The sequence below is a fragment of the Pseudophryne corroboree genome, chromosome 10 (assembly GCF_028390025.1).
Source record: "Pseudophryne corroboree isolate aPseCor3 chromosome 10, aPseCor3.hap2, whole genome shotgun sequence".
NCBI classification, from domain to species: domain Eukaryota; kingdom Metazoa; phylum Chordata; class Amphibia; order Anura; family Myobatrachidae; genus Pseudophryne; species Pseudophryne corroboree.
Window position 1 is genome coordinate 324,820,932 of NC_086453.1, and position 17,695 is coordinate 324,838,626.

The window sequence follows — 17,695 nt, forward strand, 5'->3', positions numbered from 1 at the left end:
CTGCCCCCCACCACCACCACAGGACACTGCGGCCTGCGGGTGGGACAGTCCCAAAAAAAAACAGGGACAGTTGGGAGGTATGCCATAGCATAGGGATGGGCAAAATGCGGCCCGCAAACCGATCCTGACCGGCCCACTGCTTCCCACCAGCATGCAATGACAAGCGGCCCGACTGACTGAGCTGCTTGTCATTGCTCTGCAGTACTCCAAGCTGCCGGCGCCTGTCTCCCCTGCTGCTGCTGCACGGCGCCTGACACACTCATCCTCCAGAGTCCCCATTGACAAAGGCAGCGTGTGTGTGTGTGTGTGTGTGTGTATATATATATATATATATATATATGAGAGAGTGTGTGTGTATATGAGAGTGTGTGTGTGTGTATATGTTTGTGTGTGCAGGCAGTGGCGTCATCAGACTGTTTTTAGATTAGGGGGGAGATCTTTAACGCTTGCTGTACCACCCCCCAACCCCCCCCCCCCCCTTTCCCTGGATTCTTTCACCGTGTCATCCCCCATGTTCTGTCACTAAGTCACCCCCCCCGTGTTGTTACCGTGTCACCTCCCGTGTTCTGTCACCGTGTCCTGTCACCCCCGTGTTCTGTCACTGTGACACCCCCCCACGTTCTGTTACTGTGTCACCCCCGTGTTCTGCCACTGAGTCAGCCCCCCCATGTTCTGTCACGGTGTCATCCCCCCCCGTGTTCTGTCACTGTGTCACCCCCGTGTTCTGTCACTAAGTCACCCCGCCGTGTTGTTACCGTGTCACCTCCCATGTTCTGTCACTGTGTCACCCCCCCCCCCGTGTTCGGTCACTGTGTCACCCCCCCCCCGTGTTCTGTCACCATGTCACCCCCCCCCCCGTGTTCTGTCACCGTGTCATACCCTGTGTTCCATCACCGTGTCCCTGTGTTCTGTCACTAAGTTACCCCGCCGTGTTGTTACCGTGTCACCTCCCGTGTTCTGTCACTGTGTCACCTCCCATGTTCTGTCACTGTGTTACCCCCCCGCATTCTGTCACTGTGTCACTCCCCCGCGTTCTGTCTGTCACCATGTCACCCCCCCCCACCCCGTGTTCTGTCACCGTGTCATACCCTGTGTTCCATCACCGTGTCCCACCCCCGTGTTCTGTCACGGTGTCACACCTTTCCCCAGGGGCCACAAGACACTGGATAATTTGCTTGCTGTGCAATGATTATCCCAAATAAAATGTTAATGTGTAAAAGGGGACTCTACCTGCCGTAATGTGTAAAAGGGGGCTCTACCTTCCGTAATGTGTAAAAGGGGCTCTACCTGCTGTAATGTGTAAAAGAGAGCTCTACCTGGCGTAATGTGTGACAGGGGCTCTACCTGGAGTAATGTGTGTAAGTGGCGCTACTGTGTGGCGTAATTTGAATAATGGAAACTATTGTGCAGCCTAAAATGAATCTGTATTATTTTTTGGCCACACCCCTTCCCCATGAAGCCACGTTCCTATATTTTTGGCACATAGGGGAGCTGCTAGTTTGTGTGCGGCCCTCGAAAGCTGACAGGAAAGTGTCAAGTGGCCCCTCAGCTGAAATAATTGCCCACCCCTGCCATAGCAGCTGCACTCCCAGCACATATGGTAGCTACACCCTTGGGCGCATCAATAGAGGAGGAAGCCTGTGTGCAGTCTCCGCCCGGGCCCCCTCTAGACGGCAGAGAAATCTGCCCCTCCTGTTCTTTTGAAACCTCTCTCAAATAAAAGTAAAATATAGTAGTAAATGATTTACAGCCACCTGGTTGTGTAACAATATGTCAGGAAACCCTTCTTTTGTTGAAGCATTGAATACTGGAACAGCCATCGTTTAACCTGACACCTACAGCCTAACCGTTTTAGTATTAAATTGCATGCAATTTGCAGCTATCACCTAAACCTACCAAGGAACATTCTGTATGTACCCAGATTCATATTAAATATGTTTCTTTGGTTTGCCATGGAAATGCCCTATAAGTCGTGTATAGTATGTCTAAGTAACCAGGCCTATAAAATGATAAAAGGAAAGAATTCATAATAAAAACACAAAGATCAAGTCAATGAAAGTATTAGGAAAGAGTAGAACTTGCAGCAGATTTCGGTTTCCTGAAAGGGGCTTATTTATTAATTTAGAGATGACACAGAGACTATCCTATTTGCGGTGAGAGACAGGAATGTATTTCAAGCGTATTTATCAAAGCTCTCTTGCCACGACAGGAACCCCGATAAGAGCGAAAGTCTTGATGGTGAAGTGATAGCTATATAAAACATGCATTTCACATTTATTATTCCTTCTAAATGGTCATATTAATATATGAATCCAGTCTAAAGTCCACAGACAGGATTTAAAAATAAAAATAAAATAATCACTAAAATCATTGACGTGCAAAGTACAGAAAATTTCCCGTGTTTAAAAGGACACGTCTGGTAGAAAATGAAATGTTTCAGGCACTTATTGTCCATCGCTGCCGATGTGCACCACCGAGCCATCTCTCCTGGATTTCTCAGCCTGGAACACCAGCAGGTGACTTCGCAGAGTCTCATCTGGGCCAGTCTTCACCAGTGATGGATCATTATTCTGTTGAAAAGCAACAACAAATCATATTTTAATACCAAGTAATACTACTACTTCTAATTAAAAAAATATGAATAGTAATAATATGTATTACAGGTCGAGTATCCCATATCCAAATATTCCGGAATACTCCGAAATACAGACTTTTTTTGAGTGAGAGTGAGATTGTGAAACCTTTGTTTTCTGATGGCTCAATGTACACAGAGTTTGTTTAATACACAAAGTAATTAAAAATATTGTATTAAATGACCTTCAGCCTGTGTGTATAAGGTGTATATGAAACATAAATGAATTGTGTGCTTAGACTAGTGTTCCATCACCATGATAACTCATTATGGTATGCAATTATTCCAAAATACGGAAAAATAAGAATTTACTTACCGATAATTCTATTTCTCATAGTCCGTAGTGGATGCTGGGACTCCGTCAGGACCATGGGGAATAGCGGGCTCCGCAGGAGACAGGGCACATCTAAAAAAGCTTTTAGGTCACATGGTGCGTACTGGCTCCTCCCCCTATGACCCTCCTCCAAGCCTCAGTTAGGTACTGTGCCCGGACGAGCGTACACAATAAGGAAGGATCTTGAATCCCGGGTAAGACTCATACCAGCCACACCAATCACACCGTACAACTTGTGATCTGAACCCAGTTAACAGTATGATAACACAAACGAAGTAGCCTCTGAACAGATGGCTCACAACAACAGTAATAACCCGATTTTTGTAACAATAACTATGTACAAGCATTGCAGACAATCCGCACTTGGGATGGGCGCCCAGCATCCACTACGGACTATGAGAAATAGAATTATCGGTAAGTAAATTCTTATTTTCTCTAACGTCCTAGTGGATGCTGGGACTCCGTCAGGACCATGGGGATTATACCAAAGCTCCCAAACGGGCGGGAGAGTGCGGATGACTCTGCAGCACCGAATGAGAGAACTCCAGGTCCTCTTTAGCCAGAGTATCAAATTTGTAAAATTTTACAAACGTGTTCTCCCCTGACCACGTAGCTGCTCGGCAAAGTTGTAATGCCGAGACTCCTCGGGCAGCCGCCCAGGATGAGCCCACTTTCCTTGTGGAATGGGCCTTTACAGATTTAGGCTGTGGCAGGCCTGCCACAGAATGTGCAAGTTGGATTGTACTACATATCCAACGTGCAATCGTCTGTTTAGACGCAGGAGCACCCAACTTGTTGGGTGCATACAATGTAAACAACGAGTCAGATTTTCTGACTCCAGCTGTCCTTGAAATATATATTTTTAATGCTCTGACAACGTCCAGTAACTTGGAGTCCTCCAAGTCGCTAGTAGCCGCAGGCACCACAATCGGCTGGTTCAAGTGAAATGCCGAAACCACCTTAGGGAGAAATTGAGGACGTGTCCTCAATTCTGCCCTGTCCGAATGGAATATCAGATATGGGCTTTTGTATGACAAAGCTGCCAACTCCGAAACTCTCCTGGCTGAAGCCAGGGCCAACAGCATGGTTACCTTCCATGTAAGGTATTTTAAATCTACCGATTTTAAAGGCTCAAACCAATGAGATTTGAGAAAATTTAGAACCACGTTCAAATCCCACGGTGCCACTGGAGGCACTATTGGGGGTTGTATATGTAGTACACCTTTGACAAAAGTTTGTACTTCAGGCACTGACGCCAATTCCTTCTGGAAGAAAATTGATAAGGCCGAAATTTGAACTTTAATGGACCCCAATTTGAGGCCCATAGACAATCCTGCTTGCAGGAAATGTAAGAATCGACCCAATTGAAATTCTTCCGTTGGAGCCTTCTTGGCCTCACACCACGCAACATATTTTCTCCAAATGCGGTGATAATGTTGTGCGGTCACTTCTTTCCTGGCTTTAATTAAAGTAGGAATAACTTCCTCAGGAATGCCCTTCTCTTTTAGAATCCGGCGTTCAACCGCCATGCCGTCAAACGCAGCCGCGGTAAGTCTTGGAACATACAAGGTCCCTGCTGAAGCAGATCCCTTCTTAGAGGTAGAGGCCACGGATCCTCCGTGAGCATCTCTTGAAGTTCCGGATACCAAGTTCTTCTTGGCCAGTCCGGAGCTACCAGTATTGTTCTTACTCCTCTTTTCCGTATAATTCTCAGTACCTTTGGTATGAGAGGCAGAGGAGGGAACACATACACTGACTGGTACACCCACGGTGTTACCAGAGCGTCCACAGCTATTGCCTGAGGGTCTCTTGACCTGGCGCAATACCTGTCCAATTTTTTGTTGAGGCGAGACGCCATCATGTCCACCTTTGGTTTTTCCCAACGGTTCACAATCATGTGGAAAACTTCTGGATGAAGTCCCCACTCTCCCGGGTGAAGGTCGTGTCTGCTGAGGAAATCTGCTTCCCAGTTGTCCACTCCCGGGATGAACACTGCTGACAGTGCTACGACATGATTCTCCGCCCAGCGCAGAATCCTTGCAGCTTCTGCCATTGCACTCCTGCTTCTCGTGCCGCCTTGTCGGTTTACGTGGGCGACTGCCGTGATGTTGTCGGACTGGATCAACACCGGCTGACCCTGAAGCAGCGATTTTGCCAGGCTTAGAGCATTGTAGATCGCTCTTAGCTCCAGTATATTTATGTGAAGAGACGTCTCCAGGTTTGACCACACGCCCTGGAAGTTTCTTCCCTTTGTGACTGCTCCCCAACCTCGTAGGCTGGCATCCGTAGTCACCAGGACCCAGTCCTGTATGCCGAATCTGCGGCCCACTAACAGATGGGCAGTCTGCAACCACCACAGGAGAGACAACCTTGTTCTCGGTGACAGTGTTATCCGCTGATGCATGTGCAGATGCGATCCGGACCATTTGTCCAGCAGATCCCACTGAAATGTTCGTGCATGGAATCTGCCGAATGGAATCGCTTCGTACGAAGCCACCATCTTTCCCAGGACTCTTGTGCATTGATGTACTGACACAGTTCCTGGTTTTAGGAGGTTCTTGACAAGTTCGGATAACTCCCTTGCTTTCTCTTCCGGGAGAAATACCTTTTTCTGAACCGTGTCCAGAATCATGCCCAGGAACAGCAGATGTGTTGTCGGGGTCAATTGAGATTTTGGAAGATTTAGAATCCACCCGTGTTGCTGAAGCACTACTTGTGTTAGCGCTACACCGACTTCCAGCTGTTCTCTGGACTTTGCCCTTATCAGGAGATCGTCCAAGTAAGGGATAATTAATACGCCTTTTCTTCGTAGAAGAACCATCATTTCGGTCATTACCTTGGTAAAGACCCGAGGGGCCGTGGACAACCCAAACGGCAGCGTTTGAAACTGATAATGACAGTCTTGTATCACGAACCAGAGATACCCTTGGTGTGAGGGGTAAATCGGGACATGTAGATAAGCATCTTTTATGTCCAAGGACACCATGAAGTCTCCTTCTTCCAGATTCGCTATCACTGCTCTGAGTGACTCCATCTTGAACTTGAATTTCTTTATGTACAGGTTCAAGGATTTCAGATTTAGAATAGGCCTTACCGAACCGTCCGGTTTCGGTACCACAAATAGTGTGGAATAATACCCCTTTCCCTGTTGTAGGAGGGGTACCTTGACTATCACCTGCTGAGAATACAGCTTGTGAATGGCTTCCAAAACCGACGTCCTTTCTGAGGGAGACGTTGGTAAAGCAGACTTTAGGAACCGGCGAGGGGGAGACCTTTCGAACTCCAGCATGTAACCCTGAGATACTATCTGCAGGACCCACGGGTCCACTTGTGAGTGAACCCATTGATTGCTGAAAATCTTGAGTCGACCCCCCACCGTTCCTGAGTCCGCTTGTAAAGCCCCAGCGTCATGCTGATGGCTTTGTAGAAGCCGGGGCGGGCTTCTGTTCCTGGGCAGGGGCTGCTTGCTGCCCTTTCTTACCCTTTCCTCTGCCTCGCGGCAGATAAGACTGTCCTTTTGGTCGCTTTTTATAGGAGCGAAAGGACTGCGGCTGAAAAGACGGTGTCTTTTTCTGTTGGGAGGGGGTCTGAGGTAAAAAAGTGGATTTGCCGGCAGTTGCCGTGGCCACCAGGTCCGAAAGACCGACCCAAAACAATTCCTCTCCTTTATATGGCAATACTTCCATATGCCTCTTGGAATCCGCATCACCTGACCACTGTCGCGTCCATAAACTTCTTCTGGCAGATATGGACATCGCGCTTACTCTTGATGCTAGAGTACAAACATCCCTCTGAGCATCTCGCATATAAAGGAAAGCATCCTTTAATTGCTCTAGAGTCAATAAAATACTGTCCCTATCCAGGGTCTCAATATTTTCAGTCAGAGAATCCAACCACACTACCCCAGCACTGCACATCCAGGCTGAGGCTATTGCCGGTCGCAGTATAACACCAGTATGTGTGTATATACTCTTCAGTGTAGTTTCCAGCCTCCTATCTGCTGGATCCGTGAGGGCGGCCGTATCAGGAGACGGCAACGCCACTTGCTTTGATAAACGTGTGAGCGCCTTATCCACCCTAGGGGGTGTTTCCCAGCGCGCCCTAACCTCTGGTGGGAAAGGGTATAATGCCAATAACTTCTTGGAAATTAGCAGTTTTCTATCGGGGTTAACCCACGCTTCATCACACACGTCATTCAATTCCTCTGATTCTGGAAAAAATACAGGTAGTTTTTTCACCCCCCACATAATACCCCTTTTTGAGGTACCAGCAGTATCAGAGATCTGCAAAGCCTCCTTCATTGCCGTGATCATATAACGTGTGGCCCTATTGGAAAATACGTTTGTTTCTTCACCGTCGACACTAGATTCATCTGTGTCGGTACCCGTGTCGACTGACTGAGGTAAAGGACGTTTTACAGCCCCTGACGGTGTCTGAGACGCCTGAACCGGTACTAACTGGTTTGCCGGGCGTCTTATTTCGTCAACTGACTTTTGTAATGTGCTGACATTATCACGTAATTCCATAACTAAAGCCATCCATTCCGGTGTCGACTCCCTAGGGGGTGACATTACCATCATCGGCAATTGCTCTGCCTCCACACCAACATCGTCCTCATACATGTCGACACACACGTACCGACACACAGCAGCCACACAGGGAATGCTCTAATCGAAGACAGGACCCCCTAGCCCTTTGGGGAGACAGAGGGAGAGTTTGCCAGCACACACCAAAAGCGCTATAAATGTATATAAACAACCCTAGAAGGTGTTGTTTACTATATATGCGCTCTTAATATATAAATATCGCCAATTTATGCCCCCCTTCTCTTTGTTACCCTGTTTCTGTAGTGCAGTGCAGGGGAGAGACCTGGGAGCCTTCCTCACCAGCGGAGCTGAGCAGGAAAATGGCGCTGAGTGCTGAGGAGAATAAGCTCCGCCCCTTTTTCGGCGGGCTTTTCCCCGGTTTTTAAGGAACTGGCCTGGGTTAAAATACATACATATAGCCTTAATGGCTATATGTGATGTATTTATTTTGCCACTAAAGGTAATTATATTGCTGCCCAGGGCGCCCCCAGCAGCGCCCTGCACCCTCCGTGACTGAGTCAGTGAGCCGTGTGACAACAATGGCGCACAGCTGCCGTGCTGTGCGCTACCTTCAAGAAGACTGAGGAGTCTTCTGCCGCCTGCTTTCCGGACCTCCGTTCTGCCGTCTCTTCAGCGTCTGTAAGGGGGATCGGCGGCGCGGCTCCGGGACGAACCCCAGGCTGACCTGTGTTCCGACTCCCTCTGGAGCTAAGTGTCCAGTAGCCTAAGACTCCAATCCATCCTGCACGCAGGTGAGTTGGAAATCTCTCCCCTAAGTCCCTCGATGCAGTGATCCTGTTGCCAGCAGGAATCACTGAGATTGAAACCTAAAAAAAAACTTTTCTAAACAGCTCTTTAGGAGAGCCACCTAGATTGCACCCTCTCGGACGGGCACAAAAACCTAACTGAGGCTTGGAGGAGGGTCATAGGGGGAGGAGCCAGTACGCACCATGTGACCTAAAAGCTTTTTTAGATGTGCCCTGTCTCCTGCGGAGCCCGCTATTCCCCATGGTCCTGACGGAGTCCCAGCATCCACTAGGACGTTAGAGAAAATCCAATATCCAAAATACCTCTGGTCCCAAGCATTTTGGATAAGGGATACTCAACCTGCTATCATCATCATTTATTTATATTGCATCACAAGGGGTCCGCGGCACCTTACATAAACAGAGACAGTATGAACAAAACAAAGACAAAGTGACAATATAATCCACATACATAAACATAGTTATCAATAACAGTAACAATATAATCCACATACATAAACATAGTTATCAATAACAGTAACAATATAATCCACATACATAAACATAGTTACCAATAACAGTAACAATATAATCCACATACATAAACATAGTTACCAATAACAGTAACAATATAATCCACATACATAAACATAGTTATCAATAACAGTAACAATATAATCCACATACATAAACAATGTTATCAATAACAGTAACAATATAATCCACATACAGAAACATAGTTATCAATAACAGTAACAATATAATCCACATACAGAAACATAGTTAATAACAGTAACAATATAATCCACATACAGAAACATAGTTATCAATAACCCAGTGAAGAAATTTAAAGTGCACCGGCTCCTTTGTACCCCGTCTATACACCATCGTACTAGATTTCCCCAATATCCCTTATGGATGCTAGAGAAAACAAAAAGGACTTTGGTTTGAACGCTGGATTTATGTTCCTTACATGTGAGTGCTTTGGAAATTTATTTAATAAGATTACAATTATTTCTGTTCCCAAGCAACCATGGGGGAGGTGGAAAGATCAAAGGAAGAGCTTGATATTTAACAAAAGGCTATAAAGATTAAAAAGAATGTCAGTGCATTATAATCTAATTTACTCAGTTCTACAAATACTGACAATACTTCACCACATGGAATGTTTTTTTTTGTTTTAGGTCATTCATTTGTTTTTGGAAACACTAAACACTTGTTATACGGTGTGGCAGCCAACTAGTGACTTTTCTTTAGTGGTTTAACACTGTAGTGGAAAACTATTTTTTAGATACTGTATGTACTGTACATGTAGTGTGGTTTAATGAACATCAGGTGTATACCTTATATACACTTTAAGCAGAAAGCACAGAGGACACCAATGATTTTTTTTGTTTATATCCAGTTTAACCACCTTTAAGAATTGTGCAGATTTTCAAATACTGTATGTCGTAAACCAATGTGGCACTAGTAGGGCCAGTTCTCCAAGTATCTATATTGGTAGGCGTTTAATGGATAATCCATAGCATGCCAGGTCGAAGCGAACAACAGCAAGATACATAAAACCCAGATGCTATAACAGGCAATGAGTGGCACCGCTGTCACTATTCCTTTCCCCACATCTGGAGATCAACTCATGACCCTAATACAGTCCTCGCACCCTTCCACCTCCCCCCTCCTCCGGCTTTCTCTATCCCATTGTCTGTTCCAATTTTGCTCATCACTTCAATCATTCCCTCTTATGAGTCACTGTCCCCTCTTCATTCAAGCATACCCTTGTCTCACCCAGGGCCGGATCTAGATCTTGTGGCGCCCAGGACGGGAAAAAATAGGGGCGTGGCTTCATGGAGAAGGGGCGTGGTCAGTTATGCCCCCTGTAGCTGTGCCCTCAGTAGTTGTGCCCCCAGTACTGTGCCCACAGTAGTATCGCCCCCAGTACTGTGCCCCTTGTAGAGTTGTGCCCCCAGTAGTATTGCCCCCAGTACTGTGCCCAGGGGCGTCGGAACGGAGGGGGGGGGGGGGGCAAGGGGGCAGCTTGCCCCCCCAAAATATGACAGATGCGTAAGGGACCGCTTCGGCCACAAGGGTATGCAAAGCAGGGAGGCGCTCTCCCCGCTTTTCTACCCTACTGCTGCCGCTGGACCTGTCAAACTGGATGACAGGTAGCGGCAGCGCTGGCAGCGTGCAGCGCCGCTCCCTCCCCCCGTCTCCACCCCAGTGTGCGGCCTCAGATCACACAAAGCTCCGCTGCTGCCGAGACGTGTTGGGGGCGTGGCCTAATCGCGGAAGGCGTGGCCACGCCCCCTTATGGAAAACTGTTAGGGTGGGAATCTGTGCAGTGCCTGACAGTGACCCCTGACTGAGTCCCCAGCCCTGGCTCAGCCCCTCAGCCAGGGTCAATTCGAAGGGGGGAATGTGATCAGTGTGATCACCCCCCCACCACCACCTGTACAGGAACAGGCAGAGGCGGAGCAGTAACAGCAGCCTCGCTGCAGCACAGCACACTGCAGCTGTGCTGCCAACATGAGGGCTTATGCTGCTGCCCAGTAAGGAGGGAGGGGGGCCCCTCCATCAGTCCCAGGCAATTAGTACCTGCTCCCCCCCCCCCCCCCCCCTCTACGTCACTGATGACATCCTACGGAGCCACTGCTGCTGGAGTAGCGGAGCCTGCGAGAAACCGGAGGCGGAGAAGAGAGAGGAGGAGCAGCGCCCGAGCCGGGACCTCCTGCAGGTACCGGGGCCGCACTGTGGAGGTAATGAGGGCTGTACCTGGCATAGGGGGTTATTCAGAGATGAAAGCAGATTGCTGCATACGCAGCCAGATCTGCATTCATCCCTGCACATCCTGAGGGCCGCCCAGCACAGGGCAAGGCCGCCCAGCATGTGTAAGGCCGCCTCCCGATGCATCCGCAAATAGATTGCGGACACATCTGCCCCCGTTTTTCCGGCACCACCCTGCCTTAACCCCGCTACGCTGTCACCTGTCAATCACATTGTGGTTGCATCCATCGGAGAAGCGACCACAATGCACAGTTTGCTGCAACCAACAAACTGCGCTGCGGGCCGCTATTGCGGCAGGGTCTGAATGACCCCTATAATGTTTATAATGGGCTGTACCTGGCAAATATGTATAATGGGCTCTAGCTGGATAACGTGTATAAGGTGCTCTACTGTGGCGTAACGTGTATAAGAGGCTTTTACTCTGGCATAACTTGTATAAGCGGCTCTCCTGTGTGGCGGAACGTGTATAAGGGTACTACTGTGCAGTGTAATGTGACTAATGGACACTACTGTGCGGTGTAATGTGAGTAACGGACACTACTGTACAGTGTAATGTGACTAATGGACACTACTGTGCGGTGTAATGTGACTTATGGACACTACTGTGCAGTGTAATGTGACTAATGGACACTACTGTGCGGTGTAATGTGACTAACGGACACTACTGTGCAGTGTAATGTGACTAATGGACACTACTGTGCAGTGTAATGTGACTAACGGACACTACTGTGCAGTGTAATGTGACTAATGGACACTACTGTGCGGTGTAATGTGACTAACGGACACTACTGTGCAGTGTAATGTGACTAATGGACACTACTGTGCAGTGTAATGTGACTAATGGACACTACTGTGCAGTGTAATGTGACTAACTGACACTACTGTGCGGTGTAATGTGACTAATGGACACCTCTATGAGGTGTAATGTGACTAGCGAACACTGCTGTGCGGTGTAATGTGACTAGCAAACACTACTGTGCGGTGTAATGTGACTAACGGACACTAGTGTGCGGTGTAATGTGACTAGCAAACACTACTGTGTGGTGTAATGTGACTAACGGACACTACTGTGCGGTGTAATGTGACTAGCAAACACTACTGTGCGGTGTAATGTGACTAACGGACACTACTGTGCGGTGTATTGTGACTAACGGACACTACTGTGCGGTGTAATGTGACTAGCAAACACTACTGTGCGGTGTAATGTGACTAACGGACACTACTGTGCGGTGTATTGTGACTAACGGACACTACTGTGCGGTGTAATGTGACTAACGGACACTACTGTGCGGTGTAATGTGACTAACGGACACTACTGTGCGGTGTAATGTGACTAACGGACACTACTGTGCGGTGTAATGTGACTAGTAAACACTACTGTGCGGTGTAATGTGACTAACGGACACTACTGTGCGGTGTAATGTGACTAACGGACACTACTGTGCGGTGTTATGTGACTAACCGACACTACTGTACAGGGTAATGTGAATTGGTACTATTCTTTGGCTCTATATTTTTTTTGCGCACCTTCGGCGCACACTGTCCCTGTTTTCAGCATGGCGGGTACCAAAGAAAACTTTCGCCCTGAGCTCCTCAAGGTCTAGAACTGGCCCTGTCATCAATTTCTTTTAAACTATCTTTTTCTTTTCAAATGCAAGATGCCCCCAATTCAATACAGTGGAGGTGGCGCTGAAACATACCTTTGCTCAGGGCACCATGGCACTTAGCTATACCTCTAAGGGGCACTACTGTGGGCATTGTGTATAAGGGATAGTACTGTGTGGCGTAACGTGTATAAGGGGCACTACTGTGTGACGTAATATGAATAAGGGGCACTATTTTGTGGCATAATATAAATCAGGTGCACTACGTTTGGGGTAATGCGAATAAGATTGTAATACTGTATGGCATAATTTGAATTGTCGGTACCATTGTGGTCACGCCATTTCCTTGTGTGAGCACACCCCTTTTTGCTGTGCGCGCTGTCCCTTTTTTACGGATGGGAGGGCGCAAACTTATCATTTGCAGGGGGGCGCCAAACACTCTAGCACCGGCCCTCCTGCGGGCGGCATCTCCTTTAAAAACAGCCTCCTACTGCAGGGTGCTGTGTCCTCCTATCTTTGTTCGTTGTGTCCTAGCCACCGCCGGCTGTCTCTCCTTCACAGTTGCATTAACTGGGAGGCGTGGCTATGGTCCCGAGATGTCCCAGCCTGGCCACGCCTCCTCCCAGTAATGCATCTGTGAAGGAGAGACAGCCGGCGGTGGCTAGGACACAACTGAAGATAGGAGGACATAGCACCCTGCGGTAGCAGGCTGTTTTTAAAGGAGATGCCGCCTGCATGGATCTACAGGTAAGCGCTCATCCGCACAGCGTTGGGAGGCTAAAAAGGTAGAGGAGGCCGGCATCATGGGGGCGCCAAAATAATTTTTTCTACGCCCCCCCCAACCTAAAAACATTCCAGCGCCCCTGACTGTGCCCCCTGTAGAGTTGTGCCCCCTAGTTGCGCCACTTACACACACAAAAAAAAAATAATACTCACAATCCTCGCTCCTGCTGCCCTCCATCTCCAGCCGCCGGCTCCGCTCCTCTGATCTATGGGAGAGACGTCATGACGTCTCTCCCATAGCACCGCATAGACACTAGAGGTCAATTATGACCTCGTCTATGTGCCGCTCCCACAATGCAGTGCATGATGACTTAATCGCGCACCGCACAGCACCGGAGATTTAAACTGCACCGGGTGGCACCAGTAGCGGATCTTGCCACAGCGGCGGCGCCCTCCGGATGGCGGCGGCACCCACCGGAAGGTGGCGCCCTGGGCAAAAATCCTGCTTGCCCATAGCAAGATCCGCTACTGGTCTCACCCATTCTGAAAAAATCACCATCGATCTTGACACTCTCTCCTTCCATTTGTCTACAAACTCCTGGAGCAAATTGTCTTCAACCACCTTACCGCCTTTGTTTCTTTCCATTTCATACTTGGCCAATTGCAGTATGACTTGCACACTCTCCACTCCACAGAAACTGTGCTCATTAAAGTGAATTACCTACTTGCTGCCAAATCCAAGGGCCACTACTCTGTGCTTACACTCCTTGACCATACTGCTGCTTTTGACATTGTGGACCACCCTCTCCTCCTGCAAATACTTCACTCCCTCGGTCTGCATGATACTGCACTCTCTTGGCTTGTCTTCCTACCTTTCTGGCCAATCCTTTTCTGTCTCCCCTCAAAACTCCACTTCTCCCCCACTTCCACTACCAGTAGCTGTCCCCCATGGTTCTGTTCTTTGACCTCTTCGAGTCTCTCTTTATACATCCTCTTTAGATGTGCTCATCAAATCTTTAGGGCTCCACTATCTTCTCTATGCTGTGGACACTCAGATCTACCTCCCCCCCATCTCCCCTCACTCATATCTCCAGGTGTCTCTTTGATCCTGAATGTCCCGGAGATTTTTTAAACTTAACATGTCTAAGACTGGCCCACCCTCCCAAATAACTGGTATCCGGTCTATAGATCTACACTAAAAAGGTCTACAGTCATTAGGTCGACAGGGTCAAAAGTTCAACACATGTTTTAGGGTTTTTTACATTTTTGCAACTTTTGCTGGATTTACTATCCATGTCACAAACTATTACCTTTAGTAACCTTGTAGTGAGCGAAGCGGAGCGAGCCACCGAGCCTGAAGTGTGGCAAGTATGGTGGCCAAAAATGGCCGGGATTCAATCCCGGGATTGGAAGCTCCAATCCCGGGGATTGAGGATCAGCGTTGAGCTCAAACGCTGCCTGGCTTCCTCCTTCCGGGTCCCCAGCGCAGCGTGAGAGGTCACGTTGCGCTGTCAGCCGCTGCTGGGAGCCGCCAGCAGCGTTCAAAGGATGTTCCCCTCCTGCCCGCCCGCCCCCGGTATATGGTGAGTTATATGTGCATGGTGGGCGGGGCGGGGTGGGGCGAGGGGGCGAGCCACCTAGCCAAAAGACAATCCCGGGATTGGCCATTTTTCAATCCCGATACCCGGGATTGAAAAAATGGCCCGGGATTGGCTTCCCTAGTGGCAAGCGAACGCATTTCATAAAATTGACTATCCATGTCACAAACTATCACAATTAGTAACCTTGTGGCAAGCAAAGCTACCCTGCAAGGGGAAGCATTTAAAAAAATGTGGTAAAAAATGTTTTAAAACACAAGACACCCCCAAATATTTTTCTTGTGTCGACCTTTTGACTGTCAACCTTTTGATCGTCGACCGCTTGACCCTGTCAACCTTTTAACCCTGCCGACCTTTTGATGTCTATTTTCTGTATCAGAACCCAAATAACCAATCCCTCAATTTCCTTAACTATTGACAGCACAGCCATCTCTTCTTACCAGCAAGTGCGCTGTCTTGGAGTTTTCCTTGACTCCTCCCTCTCCTTCAAACCACACATTCAGCAACATTCACAGTCCTGCCATTTTCATCTCGGAAATATCTCCAGAATCAGACCCTTTCTCACCATGAAGCTAACTAAAACCATCATCCACTCACTGGTCATCTGAAGACTGGATTACTGTGACCTCCTCTTATATGGCCTCTCTGTCTCCCACCTCTCTCCACTCCAGTCTGTGCTGCAGCCTGGTTCATCTTCCTCTTCTTGGTCTGCCTCCACTCTCCTACAAGCCCTATACTAGCTCCCCTTCATAGACTAGGGAATGGTCAAGAGCGTAGCAACTACAGTTTAATGCCAAAAAATGCAAAATCATGCACTTTGGTCACAAAAAGTCATAGGCTAAATGTATTATCATATAATGGAAGCAACTTAGAAGGAAAGAGATCTAGGAGTCACTATTTCACATAACTTAAAGGCAGGAAAGCAATGTAACAAAGCAATGAGGAAGTCAAGTCAGAAGCTTGGTTGCTTTGGGAGAGGAATCAGTAGGAGAAAGAAAGAAAGAAGTAATAATGCCACTGTATAGGTCATTGGTACGCCCTCATCTAGAATACCGTGTTCAGTTCTGGAGATCATACTGGATCTCCAGAAGGATATAAATAAGAATTTACTTACCGATAATTCTATTTCTCGGAGTCCGTAGTGGATGCTGGGGTTCCTGAAAGGACCATGGGGAATAGCGGCTCCGCAGGAGACAGGGCACAAAAAGTAAAGCTTTTCCAGATCAGGTGGTGTGCACTGGCTCCTCCCCCTATGACCCTCCTCCAGACTCCAGTTAGGTACTGTGCCCGGACGAGCGTACACAATAAGGGAGGATTTTGAATCCCGGGTAAGACTCATACCAGCCACACCAATCACACCGTACAACTTGTGATCTAAACCCAGTTAACAGCATGATAACAGAGGAACCTCTGAAAGATGGCTCCCTAAACAATAACCCGAATTAGTTAACAATAACTATGTACAAGTATTCCAGATAATCCGCACTTGGGATGGGCGCCCAGCATCCACTACGGACTCCGAGAAATAGAATTATCGGTAAGTAAATTCTTATTTTCTCTATCGTCCTAGTGGATGCTGGGGTTCCTGAAAGGACCATGGGGATTATACCAAAGCTCCCAAACGGGCGGGAGAGTGCGGATGACTCTGCAGCACCGAATGAGAGAACTCCAGGTCCTCCTTTGCCAGGGTATCAAATTTGTAGAATTTTACAAACGTGTTCTCCCCTGACCACGTAGCTGCTCGGCAGAGTTGTAATGCCGAGACCCCTCGGGCAGCCGCCCAAGATGAGCCCACCTTCCTTGTGGAATGGGCCTTAACAGATTTAGGCTGTGGCAGGCCTGCCACAGAATGTGCAAGTTGAATTGTGTTACAAATCCAACGAGCAATCGACTGCTTAGAAGCAGGCGCACCCAACTTGTTGGGTGCATACAGTATAAACAGCGAGTCAGATTTTCTGACTCCAGCCGTCCTTGAAATGTATATTTTTAAAGCTCTGACAACGTCCAACAACTTGGAGTCCTCCAAGTCGCTTGTAGCCGCAGGCACTACAATAGGCTGGTTCAGGTGAAACGCTGATACCACCTTAGGGAGAAAATGCGGACGCGTCCGCAGCTCTGCCCTATCCGAATGGAAAATTAAATAAGGGCTTTTATAAGATAAAGCCGCCAGTTCAGATACTCTCCTGGCGGACGCCAGGGCCAGTAACATAGTCACTTTCCATGTGAGATATTTCAAATCCACATTTTTTAGTGGTTCAAACCAATGGGATATGAGGAAATCTAAAACTACATTTAGATCCCACGGTGCCACCGGAGGCACCACAGGAGGCTGTATATGCAGTACTCCTTTGACAAAAGTCTGGACCTTAGGAACTGAGGCCAATTCTTTTTGGAAGAATATTGACAGGGCCGAAATTTGAACCTTAATAGATCCCAATTTGAGACCCATAGACAATCCTGATTGCAGGAAATGTAGGAAACGACCCAGTTGAAATTCCTCCGTCGGAGCACTCCGATCCTCGCACCACGCAACATATTTCCGCCAAATGCGGTGATAATGCTTCGCGGTGACTTCCTTTCTTGCCTTAATCAAGGTAGGAATGACTTCTTCTGGAATGCCTTTTCCTTTTAGGATCTTGCGTTCAACCGCCATGCCGTCAAACGCAGCCGCGGTAAGTCTTGGAATAGACA

At 48.0% G+C, this 17,695-nt stretch overlaps 1 protein-coding gene across 7 annotated transcripts in view; it reads right to left on the reverse strand.

Moving 5' to 3' along the window:
• Positions 1-2,088: 2,088 nt before the first annotated feature.
• The window catches only part of LOC134966647 (scyllo-inositol 2-dehydrogenase (NADP(+)) IolW-like), a 455,266-nt gene continuing 439,659 nt past the window's right edge, over positions 2,089-17,695 (reverse strand). For all 7 annotated transcript variants that reach the window (XM_063943552.1, XM_063943551.1, XM_063943553.1 and 4 more), the window contains one exon: positions 2,089-2,570. In XM_063943552.1, the coding sequence (XP_063799622.1) occupies positions 2,445-2,570 (126 nt within the window). In that variant the 3' untranslated portion in view covers positions 2,089-2,444. The remainder of the gene's footprint in view (positions 2,571-17,695) is intronic.